The following is a 19,526-nucleotide window of genomic DNA, read 5'->3' on the forward strand; positions in this document are numbered from 1 at the left end:
AGGGTCCAGGGTGTCTTGGAGCTGGTATTGGCCTGCTGGCAGATGGGACTGGAGCCCAGGACATTGTGGGGCTAGTGCCAGCCTGTTGGTGGGCACAGCTGGGGCCCAGGGTCTCTGACTATAGGGCTCTAGGGGTCCTTGGGGCTGGGGCTAGTGCCAGTGCACTGGTGTGAAGTGGGACACAGCTCCTGGGCACTCAGGTAGACAGGTAGACACGACTGGGTGGCTGTGGGTTCTGGAGCAGACCTGCTGGTGGGTAAGGCAAGTCCTAGCACTCATCAGCTAGAGGGAGAATTCCAAAGTGGAACTTGCTGTACCAGTGTCCTTGTAGTAGAGCGAGCTCCCAAAATTGGCTGCCGCCAGGGAGCACTCCTGCCTCTTGTCCTCCAGGTTCAGCCTAGGGGTCTGACCCAGTCTCCTTTCAGGTTACTGCCTCTGCCCTGGGTCCCAGGGCATGTGAGGTTGTGTGTGTACTCCTTAGGAGTGGAGTCTCTCTTCCCACAGCCCTCTGGCTTTCCCAAAAGTAGGCCCCACTGGGCTTCAAATCCAAACTTTCTGGGGGCTTATCTTATTGGTGCAGGAGCCCATGTGGAGCTCGGACCCCTTGCTCTTTGCGGAAAACCTCTGCAGTTGTAATTATCCTCATTTGGGGCTCAACCACCCAGGGCTGTGGGTCTTGACTATTCCATATCTCTGCCCCACCTATCTGTCTCCTTGTGATTCCTTCTTTGGTTTTAGGACTTTTCTGCTAGTCGTTTGATTTTTCTTAGCAATAGTTGCTTTGTAAATAGTTGTTATTTTGTGTGCCTGTGAAAAGAGGTGAGCTCAGGGGCTTCCTGCTCTGCCGTCTTAGCTAATAGAGTAGCCAAGGTGCTACTTTTAGTGAACATCTTTAATATCTTTCCTGTGATATTATTGCCCACCTTTAAATCAGGGTTTGCTCCCATGTCTTATTTACTTCAGGACGTGAACTGTTGATTAGTTGTTTATCTGACCACACACCTACTTCAAACTGTTGTTCCTTTTTGAAAACCCCATGCTCCTTTGAGAGGCATGTAATCAGATGTAACTCCTCTTTGCTGATGTTTTTGGATCTTTGTACCTATCATTCACTGTTCCTTTAGCCCCTTTCCCTCTTTCTTGATAAGGAGGGAGTGATTAGCTGTGTTACATGTTGCTGATATAAGGAAGTGGCTGAGAATGGCTATTCATGTCACCAGTGACTTTCATATCATTAAGAGTGGCTCTGGTGGAGTGTCTAGGGAAACTGGACACAGTATATCCAGATACCAAGATTTACTTGTAACCATGCCTGGCTTGGGACATTTCAAAAATTTACTGATTAAATCTTAGAATCTGAGGTTTTGCTGTCTGATTTGACACATTCAATGAAGTTTTTTTATAAAACAAGTATGATTTGAGATAATCATGATTCATCTTTTTAGGTGGCAATTCTCGGACTGCAATGGTTGCTGCTCTGAGCCCAGCTGATATCAACTATGATGAAACTTTGAGCACTCTGAGGTATTCCGTTTGATCTCAATAGTTAATGAAAACACAGTGTTCCCCATAAGTCTTCTTGTTAGGCCATGGGTTGTCTTATGCTATGTGGGTAGTTGCTTGAGTAAACAATGACCCATCCCTTTTATAACAGGGAACACACACACACACACACACACACACACACACCTGTTTATACTTTTCAGTTTCATTGAGAAAAGCAGGAACTTTTTCATAGGAAAGATATTAAATTTGCTCTAGTGAGATTTTTGGGTAACTTTTAGATAATAGTAAAATCTTCTTACAGTATTTTCTATAAAAAGAAGTGTTCCCGGGGGATCAGGATGGGGAATACATGTAAGTCCATGGCTGATTCATGTCAATGTATGACAAAAACCACTACAATATTGTAAAGTAATTAGCCTCCAACTAATAAAAATAAATGAAAAAAAAAAAAGAAGTGTCCCCTTCTCATGTTTATCCTTATAGAAGTGCTCACGCACATCATAATAATAAAGTTATGAGTACATGTAATATTTTAAAAATTACTGACAGAATGTTCACTAATAGGATAGTTTTGTATATGATTAGGTTCGATTACATTAATCTGGAACTTTCAACTCTTCTCTTAGCAAAAACATTTCTGATATAATGGAGAAACACTATAGAGTCTAATAAATTGGTTTCGATATTTATTTCGATATTAGTCTCTGATATTTATTTCCTTTGTGATCTTGAGGAAATCACTTAGATTCATTGGAGCCTTTCCCCACATCTTTATAAGGTACTAAAAATAATGCTTTCTACAAATGTATTTTTACTAAGGCTCATAAAATGTGTAAACACTCAAGCTGTTTTTAGAAATAATGGTATGTTACTTATGAGAAGTAGAGCATTTAAGGAATGGCAAAAATGTGTCTTCTTTTTGGATCTAGATATGCAGATCGTGCAAAACAAATTAAATGTAATGCTGTTATCAATGAGGACCCCAATGCCAAACTGGTTCGTGAATTAAAGGAGGAGGTGACACGGCTGAAGGACCTTCTTCGTGCTCAGGGGCTGGGAGATATTATTGATAGTAAGTGAATTAAGGACCAGCACAAAATCGATTCCTTTCTAGGGCTCTTAAACTTAGAGTTAAGGAACTTGATGAAACTTGATAACAAAGAGTTTTTTGGTTTTTTCTTAATCTTTTAAGAAGTCCATTGAGGGTAGTTCCCTGGTGGCACAGTGGTTAGGATTTTTGGCTTTTACTGCCATGGCCCAGGTTCAATCCTTGGTCAGGGGAACTGAGATCCCACAAGCTGTGCAGCACACCCACCCCAAAAGCTCTTTGAAAATGATCTCAGAATTTCTTTTATGTACCCATGTATCAGGTTTTGAACTCATGAAATTACATTTTAAAATGTTATATATCATTGCTTGTATTTTTTATTGGATTTCTATTTTAGATCAGCAGTGAAGTTTATTTGGAATGTTAAGTTTATTCTCACTGCAAAATTAATCACTTCATAAAATTGTTACTTCAATTTTTCGTTTTTGTGTTTTGGGTTTCTTTGGATTAATGTAGTAGTAATACTGAATATATTTGTAAGAAACCCACCATTCCAGTCTCCTTTCAGATAAGATTTACCTATGAGTGGTTAAATGCTCCCCAGCTCACTCCTTATAAACTTACGAAGGGGCAAATAGCCAAATCCTGTCAAGTTCAAGAATTAGACTTCCAGAGAGTCTTTAAATGACTCTCTAACCTCAGTGATCTGCCTACAAAATGTCTAATCAGAAGTTCTCCTGAGGGAGTTAACTAGAATATTCAGTATAATAGTATATGAGTTTACTTAATAAAGCATATTTTTATTTTTTGAGTTTCAGATTAATATCATTATTTGGCATTCTAATAAGATTTTCAAGGCCTCTTCTAGTTTAGTTCTTCTTACTGATTAACACCTGAATTTAAATGAATACATACAGTTTGTAAAATGGTAGTTTGTTATTCTAAGTGTTAATTATTTTCAGCTTCCCAAATTCCAAATACTGCTCTGTTCCCTTTCTATGTCACTGCTGAACCTGAACTTTGACCCTTTTTGTATTTTCCCTCTTGCTTACCTTCAGTTGATCCATTGATCGATGATTACTCGGGAAGTGGAGGCAAATGTGTGTATCTCATATATTGGTGGTTTCCAGTACTCTGACTTGCTACTCTGCCTCTGCTGGATCAGCCTTAAGATGAGCTTTGCATGTCAGTGATCCTAACAGGGAAATCCCAGACAGAGCATAGTAGATTCAGAAATTATTCCTATTTTTGTCCTTTTCCATTAGCAAAGCAGACTTTGCTGAATTTCAGTTTGTGGCTTGAATTAGGTCAAGAGACTTAAAAACCTCTTGTTGCTTTACTCTTTAGTTTTTCCACTTTGGTTTTGTGTGATTAAATTGAATCCAAACTCATAGATGGTGATGGCAGTGATCACAGCAGCTCACATGTATTGAGTGCTTATGATGTGCTAGGACTTGTTCCCAGTATCTGGAATATATTATCTCTTTTAAACCTGTCAGTGACTCGCACAGAGTTCCTTTTTTGCCCATTTTGCCAGCGAGGACACTGCTGCCTGGAGTGGCTAATTTGCACTAAATGAGATCCCGTGGTTTCTATGTGGTCAGACTGGATAGTGTAACTAAGAGCGCTCGTTTTTAATCATTATGGCACCTTTTTTGGCTTCTTGATCCCTCATGGTCTGATTACTTTTTAGAAAAATCCTTTTAAAATAGCTCTCTAACTCTGAGCCTTAGTGTATATATAATTGAAAGAAGTCACTTCTAGTTGGCCAAATCTCTGTGCTGGAGTAGCTCTGTGATTTTGGATTAGCACTCACCTGTGCTTATGCCAAGCATATTTCCTACAGATCTTGGACCTCAGCTTACTTGATGATTAGGTAAACTTTTTTCCTCATTCATGAATTACAAATTAAATTTTTTAAAACTTGGGTGTCAAAAATGTGTGCTTGAATGAGGACTTTTTGTAAAGGGATTACACCTCATTACTCTCCATATCTATCACCGTTTAAAGCTAACTCGTAAATGAATAACTCATAAATAAATGAAGAATCTTGATTTGGGGGTGATTCAGTTTTAGATTTTTCTTGGTTTGTTTGTTTCTATGGGATGTCATGTGACAGGGCTTGGCAGACACAGGAGAAGCCCAGTGCAGCCTTGGCTGCTGTCTTGAGTTTTGGCCTCGAAGAGCCTGTAATGTCCTAACCCACAGCGACTCTTGGACTGGAACTGCTCTGTCTGAGATTTCCGAAGCCAGCTGGTTCTGGTGTGGGAAAGACATCCTTTGTTCTTGCTTTTGTGCTGCAGGTGCTGCTGCTGCCAGCTTGTTGCCTCACTTTTTCTGAGCAGTTGTGGCATCTCCCAAAAAGCTATGCATGACTGAGTTTTATTCTATGTCCGTGCAGGAGAGCAGCCTTGACAACTGAGTTTCCGTTTCAATCGCTGCACTTAATGCCTTATAGGGCTTGCATGTGTCAGCTGGACCTTCCATCTTGTTCTTCCCCACCTAGCTGCCACCACCCAATGGCTAATTTTTTGCAACAGCTCCTACGCCCCTCCCTTTTAAAATTTGCTTGTTTTCCTATGTTCTATTTTTGCAGATGGTGGTTCTCAAACTGTCTTGAAGCAACCACTGGTTTTAAGGGGATTCAGGAACTGGCTTTGATTAAGTTTACGTGGGATAGACTCAGAGAAAGCTAATAATAATTTTTCTGACTCTTTGTATTGACTCATATCCTTTAAGGAAAACTTACTTAGTTTTGATATGAATTTTGAACAGTGTAGATTTTCTTACATATAAACGTGAGCTAATTTAAAAATAACGCACCAGTACCTATGGATTTCCTCTGGTGCCTACTGGAGAAAGATGACTTATGAAGAAAAGTACAAATGGCAGTTTAATGAATTTGTTATTTGTGGCTCTTTTTACCAAAACTCAGTTTAAAAGCGAAACTTAGAATTCTGTTAAATACTTAAGTAAATGAAAGTGTATCCCTAGAACTTGCATATCGTACTAGGAACTTGGCTTCCCAGTGACTCATGGTCATTCTGTTAGGCAAAGTGAGAGCCTTATTTAAATTAGTAGATAATCAGCCTTGATTTTTGCTTGCTCCAATAGATGAATGTGAGCAACACCAGATTTAATAATTTGCTCATCATTCACTCATTATTCATCCCTGTTGAAGTAATTAGCCCTGAGTTCTTAGCCAGGACTTATACAAGACTCCTGTAGTTTCTGCACTTACCTCTTCTTTTTTTAAAAGGTATATTTAAAAAATCCTTGTTAGCATACAAAGAACACTACTAAGTGCTCAGATTTTTGTTTTAATGTAACATTTTCTTGGGAGTTTTTCTTGAGTCCCGTAAGATACTGGGCCAGGCTGATATGTATTGATCCTGACAGATAAATGATCATTTTTTTTTCCTTTGCTGTTAGAACTACTGGCATTTAACAGTTGTGTAAACCTAAGACATTACAGATTTGGAGCCGTGGATGGGATGGAAGGCAGGTAGCCTGGTTGTGTAGGGACAGAGCTTCAGCAGTGTCCTTGGAGGCTCTGTGTCCCTCTACCAGATGCAGTGTTAACCCACACTGGACTTTCTAGTTTCTAAATTCAGGAGCAGTTCTTAACCTCTCCAATGCCAGTATTAAAAACAAGACAGTCATGTTTGAGAACTGCCATCTGGAACAATTACAACTTGTCTTTGTATCATAACTTGTCTTTGTCTTGCTGCTTTAATGCTCTCCTTTCTTACACTGGTGTTCCTTCCTATCTTTTTTCTTCTTCTGCTCCTTTTCTACTTTTTCTGCCTTCCCTTCTTTCTATCTCCTAGATCTGAAAGATTTTCAGAACAATAAGCATAGGTACTTGCTAGCATCTGAGAATCAACGTCCTGGCAATTTTTCCACAGCATCCATGGGGTCCCTTACTTCATCTCCATCTTCCTGCTCACTCAATAGTCAGGTGGGCTTAACATCTGTGACCAGTATTCAGGAGAGAATCATGTCTACACCTGGAGGAGAGGAAGCCATCGAACGTCTGAAGGTAGGTAGTACCTACTCAGACTCAATGGAAGGTATTCTGTGTCATTCTATAAGGCAGGGTAGGGACGAGAAACCATTGAGATGTTGGTTCAGCACATGAAAGAACTTTCTAACTCTCAGAGGTGTCCTGAAGTTACTGCTTTGTAAGGTGGTTAATTTCTTTTCACCAGAATGCTTGAGTCTGACATGGCTGGGCAGGGATGGGAGGGAGAGTTGCGTGGGCAGGTCAGAGGTTGGCCAGGCAAGGTAGCTGGTAAGTAGGTGTGTCCATCCATCATGTCCATAAGTAGATATGTCCACAGTTTATAAGTCATGGTGAAATCGTTTACTTAGAAATTTCATTGGAAACTAATCTAACATTTGGTTTCTTTGGAAGATGAAATTCTGCAAAGCGCAGAATCTGCTTCTGTTAGTAAAATATGTAATCCAAAGAAGGTTTGCACATTTGAGTAGCTATACCAGCTTTATTCAGAGACACATGAAATTTTATTTTCTGGAAGTTCATAGAAAGCCCTGTGATCCCTGCAGTGGAGGGGCTGCCCCTCCTGTGCAGGTGCACACAGGTCACGGATCTCAGTGCTGGTGCCATGTACTGGAGTCCCGTGTGTGCAGGTCACCCGCCATGCCACCCAGCAGCTGACTCTTTGAGGTACTTTCTTCTCTGTCTTGGTGAATATGAATGTTAATCCCCCTCTGTGACTACAACGAGAGCAGACAGTTGTCACCTGTGGTGCCATCCATCACATCATCGTGACAGCAACACAAATGCCTTTTATTTCCCTGCTTGTCACTTCCAGGATGAGAATGATCTATCCCTTGTGGCTTTTGTATTCAAGAGACCAGGGTGGGAAAAGCAAGGAGGGCAAAGAAACTGTAAGGAGCTGGGGGGTTGCAACCCTGTGCCCAGTGAGCAGTCCTCGTCACGTGCACTCAGCATTCTTCACCATGGCTGCTCATTCAAGGACCGTGGAGAACAGTGACACACTTTGACAGGTTAACAATAGAAAAAGTTTGCTGAACCTTTTTGCTAAAAGGGAGTTTAGCTTGATAATTGTTGATGCTTTTATTTTGGTTTGCAGATGAGGCTGCAAAAGATGTTGAAGAATTGACTTCTGCCTCTCAATCAGCCTACCTTTTCTTTGGCATTTCAGTCACTTCTAACATAAGATGCTTCAGAAACAAAAGTAATGATCTTGTTGCTTCCTTCAGGATTTATTAGTGGAAAGGGGGGAAATTCTGAAACACCTGACAAAGGGACAGGGAGTGAGAAATCTTTTCATTCATTAAATATTGCAAAGAAAAGGATAATTTCTGCTATTGTAAAATTGACTTTGGAATTTTACTGAAGGTGTTAGTGAAGGCCTATGCAAGAATTGCTTTTTGTTTCTGTATTTTATCACAATAGGTGTCAGTGACAAAGTTTCTGTGTAGGGTTCTCTTCAGGCCAGTGGCAACATGCAGGGATTCTGTGGAAGGGAAAAATGGAATCTGTCATTTATTATAAAATGTCATTTTTCTTTGGGAATTTGGAGTCTTACTATTTGATTCTTACCTTAATGTACAAATGAGATTATACTTCCTTAAACACTTCTTGATGTATGAAAAAAATTCTTCCCAACTGCTAAATGGAACCAACTGAAAATAATGTTGAATGTTAGGAGTCAAGATGTGGACCAGATGCTTTAACTGTTAGGTCACCCAGTATCTTCCGCCTAGTTTCTAGGGAATTACACTGCCTTTTTTCAAGGAACCCTCTCTCCAGCCTCTCTGCTTCCCACCCAAAACAGAACTGTATTATTATTTTTAGCAGAAATAACTTTCTCTGTTTTAATTCTCCTTTAAACCAATCTAAATGATTTTACTAGCTTTAGAAAATAGTTTCTTTATGGTTTTGCATTCAGTCTTGTTTTTTAATGCAGCATGGTAGTAGTGTAAGCACCTTAGTTCTGCTACTAGTTTTTGATTGGTGAGAATTCCATGTCAGCAGACCTGCATTTTGATGCTGCAGGCAGATGACATCCTGTGTTCACAGGGCAAGGCAGTGGTTGTACGATAGAAATGCTTGCAGATGTCTCATTTTGGAGACTGTTTCACTGTTCTGAATGTGAAGGAATGGCATTCCTAAGACATGACACTGTAGGAGAAAAATACTGTAATGGAAAACAGTAATACAGGAGGGTCATTCATTTTCCTAACATTTTATGTCCCTTTGTTTCTCTATACTTTTGACTTTTTAAAAAAAGGATCAGTTGGTAGAATACTTTTACACAGGGCATTACTATTGCTTCATTCATTGAATGTCCTGTTTCCATGTGGAAGAGACTGAGGTTACCCATCATAAATACCCTGGGCCCTCTGCACATCTTTGGCAAAGAGAGTGAAATGTAACTGCTTTCTGTTTTTAGCTGCACCTCAGAGTGAGTTGAAATGTTGTATCCTTGACTTGGATTCCGGCTTAAGAAGGTTTTAAATATGTAGCAATAGCTACTAGGTGGTGCCTCTGGTGTTTATTAGTCTGGCATCAGTGTCAGCACTGTGAGTGCCATTGCTTAGGCTTTTAGACTATAAATATCCACAGATATCCATTACAGAAGCACGCAAGGGTAAATGCTGTTCTCGGCAGCCCAAGGGCCCCACGCTTGGAGCTGCTCACTCACGAAGCAGGCTGCATTCAGTACAGTAAAACTTATCTGATGGTTTCAAGGAATGTTCCATGTAGTAAGCATTTAACTATTTAAATATCTCAATCTAAACTATATATTTTTTTTCTGGGAAAATGTTTCTGACTTATTCTGTGGACTTGTCCGCCATCTTAACTGATCACGATGAAGATTTATTTGTGTTCAGCATTATGAACTGACTTAATAGCCAATGCTGTGCAGATAGCCAGACAGACATGATGTGAGATCAAAGGTAAAAGATGCCTGAGCCCAGCATGCCTGCAAGCTTAAAAAATGTTCCCGATGTCACTCTGTTTTTTCACGATTTTTTAATGTACAGTACCTATAGGAAAAAGACCTTTGAAGAGTGTCTCCTTGACTCCTCATTTCTAAAGCATGAATTCCAATTCAGGTTAATCTTAAATTTGCTTCTAGAATAAGTTATAGGCAGTGCTGGACCCCCATGTGCTAGGCCTGCCTGCAGAATGAATTGGTGACTCAGACGAAGCTACCATCCTCTTGGCATCTCTGTTTCATTTATACTAGGTTTGTCATTTAGCCTTGAAAAAAGAATATTCCTCACTCTTTCTTAATTTATGGTGAGCTATCTCATAGAATATCTTATGTAAAGCCTGTGGATTCTGCCTTAGTTGGAAGAAGAACACACAGGAAATGCAGCCATAGACTTAGCTCTGGGAGAAGTGTGGCCTGAGGATAGTCACTTAGTTTCTCTGTGTTTCTAGAATGTCTGTGGAATAAGGGACTTTTTCCAGGGCTGAAGTTTTGCTAAATGACACTCAACATTGTTTCCTCAGAGTTTAAAAAAAATAACTTTCTAGAAGACATAAAAGTTGTAGCTTGAAGCTGTAATGAAAGAATGAAGGTAGTACCTTCCTTAGCTTGCTCCTTAAATCTCTTTTCTACAAGGAGGTCTTATTCTGACTTACCCTCCAGGTAGTGAGTAAAATTAGAGAGGTCACACCAGAGTTGGCAGCAAGATGGTAAGAGGATTCCTAGACAGTAACTCGCTTCCTAGGGGTGAGTTTACAGTCGCCCCAAAATATCAGAAGAGTAGCTTTAACAGAGCCAGATAAACCTCAGCTCTGACATGCTCCTTCTCTAAAAATAACCAGTCAGAAAAAATATGTATTTCAAGCATCTCATGGATCAGTTTGTATTTTATAACTGACATCACTGTGGCTTGTGGACCACAGTATATAAAATAAGCCCTTAGTGCAGGTGCTGTGGTTTGGGCATTGTGTTATCCTGTGCCTTTGTTTTTGAAGTTGCCACTTAATGTGAAGGTTTCTATCCAACTCTCTTTAAAAAGCCTGAGACTCTTACAGGTTATGAAGCCTGCTTGTATTGTATTTGCCCTTTGACAGTCATTTGCAGAAGCATTAATGCTCCCCTGTTTGAGCTACTGACTAACTTTGGTGGTGAGTTAGAGAGGCTGTTGACCACTTGGTACTTGGTACCCTTCCTTTCCTGCCCGTCCTCTTTCAGCATTGTGTGCCTTTCTTGGCTGCCGGCCCTCTGTGGTGGCTTGTGGTTCCTCGATTGGCTGTGGGGTGGTCTTTGCACTGCAGATTATTCATTCCTGTTGGAGGACTGTAGAGATGCCGTCAGGTAGCTATTCTAGTCTTTCAGCCTGTGAGTGTGTTCAGGGGGTTAATGAGAGCCAGTTCAGGTGATTTTTGTCTCTGCCCTCCTGCCTTCCACTGTAGGCTGGCTGTAGCTTCTTGCACTTTGTAACAGACTCGTTTCTGAGTACCTCCTGCATGTCCCCCTTTCTTTCTACCTCCCTGATGCCCAGGCCTTTTCTGAGTGTTGTAAGTTTTGTTCTTTGTTCGTTGTTGCTCCTCCTCCACGGTTATCATCACCCTCCTCGTCATGCCCTCCTGTGTTTCTTCTGGCTCCTGTACTCTTTTGCTTTTGCAGTTGCTTCCATGAGTCTTTTTTTTTTTTTTTTTTTTTATTAGTTGGAGGCTAATTACTTCACAACATTTCAGTGGGTTTTGTCATACATTGATATGAATCAGCCATAGATTTACATGTATTCCCCATCCCAATCCCCCCTCCCACCTCCCTCTCCACCCGATTCCTCTGGGTCTTCCCAGTGCACCAGGCCCGAGCACTTGTCTCATGCATCCCACCTCCATGAGTCTTTACTCTGGGCTTTTACCATGCTCGCTTCCTCATTCCAGAAAACAAGTGCCAGGTGCCTTAGGGTGTTATTGTAGTAAATCTTCCTAGTTTCTTTCTATGTAGATATTAATACTTCTCTACATTAACTATTCTACTCTTCTACATTAACTATATTAATAGTCATCTATATTAACTACACTACATTTGCCAGAATGGGTGAATTTAATTCAGATGACCATTATAGCTACTACTGTGGGCAAAATTCCTTGGAGGAAATGGAGTAGCCTTCATAGTCCACAGAAGAGTTCAAAATTGCCAGTACTTGGCAGAGATCAAATTGCCAGTACTTGGGTGTAGTCTCAAAAACTACAGAATGATCTCTGTTTGTTTCCAAGGCAAATCATTCAGTATCACAGTAATCCACGTCTATGCCCCAACCACTAATGCGGAAGAAGCTGAAGTTGAACAGCTCTATGAAAACCTACTAGACCTTCTAGAATTAACACCAGAAAAAGATGTCCTTTTCATCATATGGGACTGGAATGCAAAAGTAGAAAGTCAAGAGATACCTGAAGTAACAGGCAAGTTTCGCCTTGGAATACAAAATGAAACAGGGCAAAGGCTAACAGTTTTGTCTAGAGAATGTGCTGGTCATAGCAAACACTCTCTTCCAACAACACAAGAGACGACCATCATCAGATGGTCAATAGCAAAATCAGATTGATCGTATTCTTTGCAGTCAAAGATGGAGAAGCTCTATATGGTTAGCAAAAACAAGAGCAGAAGCTGACTGTGGCTCAGATCATGAGCTCCTTATTGCAAAATTCAGACTTAAACTGAAGAAAGCAGGGAAAACCACTAGGCCATTCAGGTATGGCCTAAATCAAATCCCTTACAATTATACACTGGAAGTGAGAAATAGATTCAAGGGATTATTTCTGATAGACAGAGTGCCTGAAGAACTATGGATGGAGGTTCGTGACATTGTACAGGAGGCTGTGGTCAAGACCATCCCCAAGAAAAAGAAATGCAAAAAGGCAAAATGGTTGTCTGAGGAGGCCTTACAAATAGCTGAGAAAAGAAGAGAGGCAAAAAGCAAAGGAGAAAAGGAAAGATACACCCATCTGAATGCAGAGTTCCAAAGGATAGCAAGGAGAGATAAGAAAGCGTCCTCAGTGATCAATGCAGAAAATAGAGGAAAACAATAGAATGGGAAAGACTAGAGATCTCTTCAAGAAAATCAGAGATACCAAGGGAACATTTCATGCAAAGATGGGTGCAATAAAAGACAAAAACGGTATGGGCCTAAGAGAAACAAGATATTAAGAAAAGGTGGCAAGAATAAACAGAAGAACTATACAAAAGAGATTTTTTTTTTTTTTTTTTTTGCAAAAGAGATCTTAATGACCCAGATAAACTTGATGGTGTGATCACTTACCTAGAGCCGGACATCCTGGAATGTGAAGTCAAGTGGGCCTTAGGAAGCATCTCTATGAACAAAGCTAGTGGAGGTGATGGAATTCCAGTTGAGCTATTTCAAATCCTAAAAGATAAAGCTGTGAAATGTTGCACTCAATATGCCAGCAAATTCGGGAAACTCAGCAGTGTCCACAGGACTGGAAGAAGTCAGTTTTTATTCCAGTCCCAAAGAAAGGCAGTGTTCAAACTACCATACAGTTGTGCTCATTTCACATCTAGCAGGTAATGCTCAAAATCCTTTAAGCTAGGCTTCAACAGTATGTGAGCTGAAAACTTCCAGATGTTCAAGCTGGATTTAGAAAAGGCAGAGGAACCAGAGATCAAATTGCCAACATCTCTTGGATCATAGAAGAGGCAAGAGAATTCCAGAAAAACATCTACTTCTGCTTCATTAACTATGCTAAAGCCTTTGACTGCGTGGATCACAGCAAACTGGGGAAAATTCTCAAAGAGATGGGAATACCAGACCATGTTACCTGCCTCTTGAGAAACCTGTATGCAGGTCAAGAAACAACAGTTAGAACCAGTCATGGAACAACGGACTGGTTCAGAATTGGGGAAAGGAGTACGTCAAGGCTATATATTGTCACCCTGCTTATTTAACTTATATTCAGAGTCAGTACATCATGTGAAATGCTGGGCTGGATGAAGCACAAGCTGGAATCAAGTTTTCCGGGAGAAATATCAATAATCTCAGTTATGTAGATGACGCCACCCTTATGGCAGAAGTGAAGAAGGAAGTTCTTTATAACTGCTTTATGAAGGTGGAAGAGGAGGGTGAAAAAGCTGTCTTAAAACTCAACATTCAGACAACCTTAAGATCATGGCATCCAGTTCCATCACTTCATGACAAATAAATGGGAAAACAGTGGAAACAGTGAGAGAGTTTATTTTCTTGGGCTCCAAAATCACTGTGGATGGTGACTGCTGCCATGAAATTAAAAGACGCTTCCTTCTTGGAAGAAAAGCTGTGATGAACCTAGACAGCATATTAAAAAGCAGAGACATTACTTTGCCGACCAAGGTCCATATAGTCAAAGCTATGGTTTTTCCAGTAATCGTGTATGGATGTGAGAGTTGGGCCATAAAGAAGGCTGAGTGCTGAAGAATTGATGTTTTTAAACTGTGTTGTTGGAGAAGAGTCCCTTGGACTGCAAGGAGATCAAAGCAGTCAATGCTAAAGGAAATCAACCCTGAATATTCATTGGAAGGACTGATACTGAAGTTGAAGCTCCATTACTTTAACCACCTGATGTGAAGAGCCAACTCATTGGAAAATACCCTGATGCTGGGAAAGATTGAAGGCAGGAGGAGAAGGGGATGACAGAGGACAGGATGGTTGGAAGGCATCACCGACTCAATGGACATGAGTTTGAGCAAGCTCTGAGAGATGGTGAAGGACAGGGAAGCCTGGCATGCTGCAGTGCATGGGTTTGCAGTCAGACACAACTGAGTGACTGAGCAACAATTATTAATAGATATGTTGGGGGAATCACAGAGGCTTCATAAAATAGCCTGTTAAATGAATTTGAAATATCTTTTGAACTATGAAGACTTCTCATCCTGAATCACTACCACTACTGTTATCTTATCATCATTATCATCATCATCATCTGAGTTTCTAATTTTGTATCCATGCTAGCATTTTCTCCTGCTTTTTGCATGTGCTCATCTCCCTTTTTGATGTCCCTTCTTCCTCCAGTTTTTTTTTTTTTGGCCCGAACATTTCCTGCTTGTCCTTCATTCACAGTATGAGTATCACTCGGCCTTGACTCATCCACCTTCCGGCAGACCTGTGAGCACTTCAGTTCCAACACTGAGCACACTGCCTGCTGTTCTCCTGCCATTCCCATCACAGTCCTGCAACATGCTGCTCTAGCTTTGCTGTTGTTCCTGGAAAATGCTAGACATTTCCCACCCATCCCCTCACACACCCGTCTGCTCGTGTAGAACCTCATCAATGAGCCCAGTTCTGACAGCCCCACTGCAGATTGCTTTCTCCCCCTATATTCTCTCTTTTCTTTATTTTTCTACAAAGCTCTTATCACAGTCTGGCATTCTATAAACTCGACTTATGATTAAAATGGATTGATTATCTCAGTCTCTCTTCTGGAATATAAATCTCATGAGAGGTAGGAATTTTGTTCCCTACTGTATCTTTAGTTACCTAGAACAGGGCTTGGCATGTAATGAGGTTATATATGATTACTGAATGAATGAATAATGGTTATTTCTTTCTCTCCCTAGTATACAGTAAGCTCCTTGAAATTAGGAAACGTGTTTTAGTTCTTATGTTTCTGGCACATAATAAACACTCAGCTGGAGATGGAAAATTGTCTCGCTAGTGGCTGCATGCCTTCAGATGAGATTAATATGAACCCTTTCTATATTGGGAATTGGGCTGTGTTCAAGGGGGTATTGTGTTGAAGGGGAGGAAAAATTTCTTTTACCCTTTTAGGTTCTTGGCTGGGGCTTCTGTAACAAAAGGCAGATTAACAAGTGAAATCCTACAAATTTATTTAGTATTTGTTTACATGATGTAGCTCAATGGTAAAGAATCCTCCTGCCAAATGCAGGAGATGCAGGTTTGATCCCTGGGTTGGGAGGATCCCCAGGAGAAGGAAATGGCAACGTACTCAAGTATTCTTGCCTGGGAAATCCCACGGACAGAAGACCCTGGTGGGATACTGTCCATGAAGTCACAGAAGAGTCAGACATGACTTAGTGACTAAACATCAACAACTGTGTGACATGGAAATGACTTCATAAGGAAATGAAGACCCAAAGAAGTGTTAAACGTGAGCATTTTTATGCTAGGGCTTCCCTGGTCACTCAGACAGTAAAGAATCTGCCTGCAATGAAAGAGACCTGGGTTTGTTCCTTGGGTTGGGAAGATCCCCCTCGAGAAGGAAATGGCAACCCAGTCCTGTATTCTTGCCTGGAGAATTGCATGGACAGAGGAGCCTGGCAAGGCTCTATGGTCCATGGGTTTGCAAAGAGTTGGACGTGACTGAGCGACTAACATACACACTTGGTAAAGTGTGAAAAGTGGTAGAAAAGTGTGATAGAACAAGGGGAAGGGGAGCTAAGAGTATTGGCACCACAGAGAGATTGCTGCTTTACTTCCAGAGCTCAGCAGTAAAGCAAATAGCACAATAAAGTGAGTCACATGAATTTTTTCTTTCCCAGTGCATATAAAATTTAACTTCACACTATACTGTAGTCTGCTAAGTGTGCTCTAGCTTTATGTCTAAAAAAACTATGTGCATACCTTAATTGAAAAATGTTTTATTACTAACAAATGTTGTCATCTGAACCTTCAGCAAATTGGAGTAGTGACATCAAAGATTACTGATTGCCTGTCACCATAGCAAATGTAGTAACAGTGAAAATGTTTGGAATATTGCAAGAATCATCAAAGTGTGATAGACATGAAGTGAGCAAATGCTGTTGGAAAAATGGCACCAATAGACTTGCTACATGCAGGGTTGCCACAGACTTTCAGTTTGTAAAAAACGCCTTACATGTGAAGTGCAATAAAGTGAAGCACAATAAAACAATATCTGTAGCAACCTGGGGAGACTTATCAAGGTTTGTCTGTTCAGATACTTCTTAGTGTTCCTTCGTCTTCTAGAAATAAGGATGCTGCATTCCTCCAGGGGTAGGAAGGTTACATCTCATGAGGGTCTTAGGACTAGCTTCAGGAGGTCAGAGATTCCTTCCTACTTGTACCATTTCTTAAATCACTAGTATTAAAATACTCAGTGTGCCAAGATATCACATTTTAGTGGAGCATATTCTAAACACCTTCAGTGTTGTGGTGAAATTATAGTGAAACAAAAATCAATGAATACCTTAGAGAGCTTTATTCTTTTGTAGATGTAGCTGTTAGAAATAGTGCTTTGCATTTGGAGATGTAGTATTACCTTTTCTTCTACACACACACATACACCCTCTCTTTCTCTCTCTTACACTGTAAAGGTATTTTTATTAAGACTTAAAGGGAATTAATATATCAGGGACTGATTTCTTTCTTTACATATTAAAAGAGGGAAAAAAAAAAACCTCATTGCATTAGATTCTGCCTCAGATCCTCTGAGAGCATCATCTGCTTCTTGCCATCCTTCCTAGGCACAGAAGGTTAATTTACAAGACTCGCTGACACTGTAACTATGGACTTTCTCCTTAGGAATCAGAGAAGATCATTGCTGAGTTGAATGAAACCTGGGAAGAGAAGCTGCGTAAAACAGAGGCCATCAGGATGGAGAGGTCAGGAAGTTAAACTCTGGAATGTTTCTAAAATATCTGGGGAATTTGGATTACGTTTATAGTAAGAAAAGATAAAGTAGAAGTTAAAAACAACCTTTCCTCCCCAAATGCAGAACCAACAAACAAAACCTGTGTGAGACTTCTGGCCACATTCACACTCTGAAGTGAAATTAAGATATTTGAATGTTCTCTAGGCAGTCTTGTTCTTAGTTACCTACTACATGTTGCTAGGGATCCATATAAAAATTGAAGATATTGAGGAATGAATTCTTAATTTGCAAGAAGATTGCCTTTGATAAAGGCCCAGAGAAAAAAACCTGTTTTGATTATTGTCTTTCAGAGTGACGTTTCCTAAAACCTCTTTAGTAAGAGGTTAAGTAGTTTCAGTTGCCAATTTTTAAAATCTGTATTCTATCTTAACCTCCTGATTCTCTACCCTAAGAATGAACATGACCTCAAATAATACTTTTGCTGTTGGAGTAAATAGATATTTTAGGGACTTCCCTGGTGGTCCAGAGGTTAAGACTCTGCTTCCAATGCAGAAAGTACGGATTGAGTCCCTGGTCGAGGAAATAGTATCCCATACGCTGTGTGGCATGGCCAAAAAATAATAAGAATAAAATAGGTGTTAAAAATATATACATTTTAGTTAATGTTAGTTTCTTCTTGCTTCCTGGAAGATGAGATAGAAGTGAGTGCTAATGTGTTGATAAAATGAATGTATGAAACAGAATTTTCTTCTTTATTGTAGAGATTTTAAGCTAAAATTGTTAAATCAATGTGATGGTAGGCATGGGAACATGACATTTGAGAAAACCACAGTTATAGATAATACTCCCTTTATCAGAGCTACTTTCTGACTGCTTTTGATGATTTTTAAGAGATGGTTCCTTGAATGGGATGTATTGCCTTCAGGGCATGTTCCATTCTTCCTTTTTTAATATTAATAGGCATATTATTTATGAATCATTTTCTGCTTCCAAAATCAGATGTGACAAAGTTCCTATTTGGGTAAATACAGCTTTACATAAGACAGGAACATAATTTACTTTGAATGTACTATTTCTCTTAAAGATAATTTCCCTTTGATGAAGGGCTGAGTAGATTCTTTCACATTTGTATTACTGACTTTAAACATAGATAATTGTTTTTGCTTTGCTTGCTTTACCTTCCAATTCATGTTAGACTGATTTACTTATCATTTTAGTACTGTGATTCTGATATGCTTATTGCTCTTTCTAGAGAAGCCTTGTTGGCTGAGATGGGAGTTGCCATTCGGGAAGATGGAGGAACCCTTGGGGTTTTCTCTCCTAAAAAGGTAGGAAACAGTGTTGTGAAAGTGAACCAAACTGAGACGCTTTGTTTGCCTCGGTCCTCCAGGTACTTCATGTCTTTCAGGGCTGGCTCCTCTTCTTCCTTTTCTTTTAAACCTTGAGACATGGCTTAATTTCTGATATTTTTTATTTCATCTTACACTACAAGGCCAACCTGTTTCTAAACTGCTTTCAGAAATGTTTACTGTTTATAGAAATAAGATCCAAGGCAGTAAATTTGTAACTTTTGGTCATTATTCAGTGTGTTTACTCATCTTAATGGTTGCTTTCTCTTAAATTCCTAGCCTAACCTAGCACATCTTGCCTCAGTTTGGCTACTCTTTCTATATAGATTTCCCCACAGGTGCCAGCAACCCTGAATTATAACTCTTTGGAAGCAATTTCAGCTGTTCAGGTTTGTGTAGAAAAATACCGCTTCAATTTGCTTCTCCACTTGGTGTGATAGCCGTTGTCCTGAGTAAAGCAGTTTCTGTGCTCATCCTTCTAGCCTCCTCTGCTCCCTTCTCATTTTTTTTTAATGACTCCAGTAGTTACCCTCCTACTTACTTACCTAATGATAGTTGTTAAGTAGTAGATACCTTTTAGCTAATTAGAAAAACAAGTTTGTTTTTTTTTAACTAAGTTGCTTCTTAGTTATTCATAGACACTGGGAAGCTATCATGAAATGGTTATTTTGTGTGCTTATTTATCTATTAATAATAGAACATATACTGATGTACAAAGCATAAAATTATACTGATAACAAATGGTCTTTCATTTCAAATGACTTCAGATTGGCTACTGTATATTTAAACTCTTCATGCAAGGGTCTGATGGTGGTCTCTCTAGGTTAGCGTAGAACAACAGGGTATAGAATTTTCAGTTGGTACTTTTGTTTTATTTGATATGAGATACTCCTGTGGTTTTTGTTAGGATATTTTTGGTTAGGTTTTTCTTTTTTTTTTAATAAATTCTGCTGTATTATTTTCATCAAAGAAGATTGATTTAAAGACATTTTAGATATGTGCTATACACCTGGAACAATAGTAACAGTATTTTATA

The 19,526-nt window shown here is 39.8% G+C and overlaps 1 protein-coding gene across 7 annotated transcripts in view; it reads left to right on the plus strand.

The window, feature by feature from the left end:
* Positions 1–19,526, plus strand: part of KIF1B (kinesin family member 1B) — a 150,426-nt gene that overhangs the window by 54,085 nt on the left and 76,815 nt on the right. For 3 of the 7 annotated variants that reach the window (XM_043484805.1, XM_043484799.1, XM_043484802.1), the window contains exons 11-16: positions 1,446–1,524; positions 2,436–2,578; positions 3,613–3,654; positions 6,385–6,596; positions 17,072–17,151; positions 18,394–18,469. In XM_043484805.1, coding sequence (XP_043340740.1) covers positions 1,446–1,524; positions 2,436–2,578; positions 3,613–3,654; positions 6,385–6,596; positions 17,072–17,151; positions 18,394–18,469 — 632 coding nt within the window. The remainder of the gene's footprint in view (positions 1–1,445; positions 1,525–2,435; positions 2,579–3,612; positions 3,655–6,384; positions 6,597–17,071; positions 17,152–18,393; positions 18,470–19,526) is intronic. The other 4 variants (XM_043484806.1, XM_043484801.1, XM_043484803.1 and 1 more) reach the window with 2 other exon arrangements.

Source organism: Cervus canadensis, chromosome 13 (assembly GCF_019320065.1).
Source record: "Cervus canadensis isolate Bull #8, Minnesota chromosome 13, ASM1932006v1, whole genome shotgun sequence".
Classification (NCBI taxonomy): domain Eukaryota; kingdom Metazoa; phylum Chordata; class Mammalia; order Artiodactyla; family Cervidae; genus Cervus; species Cervus canadensis.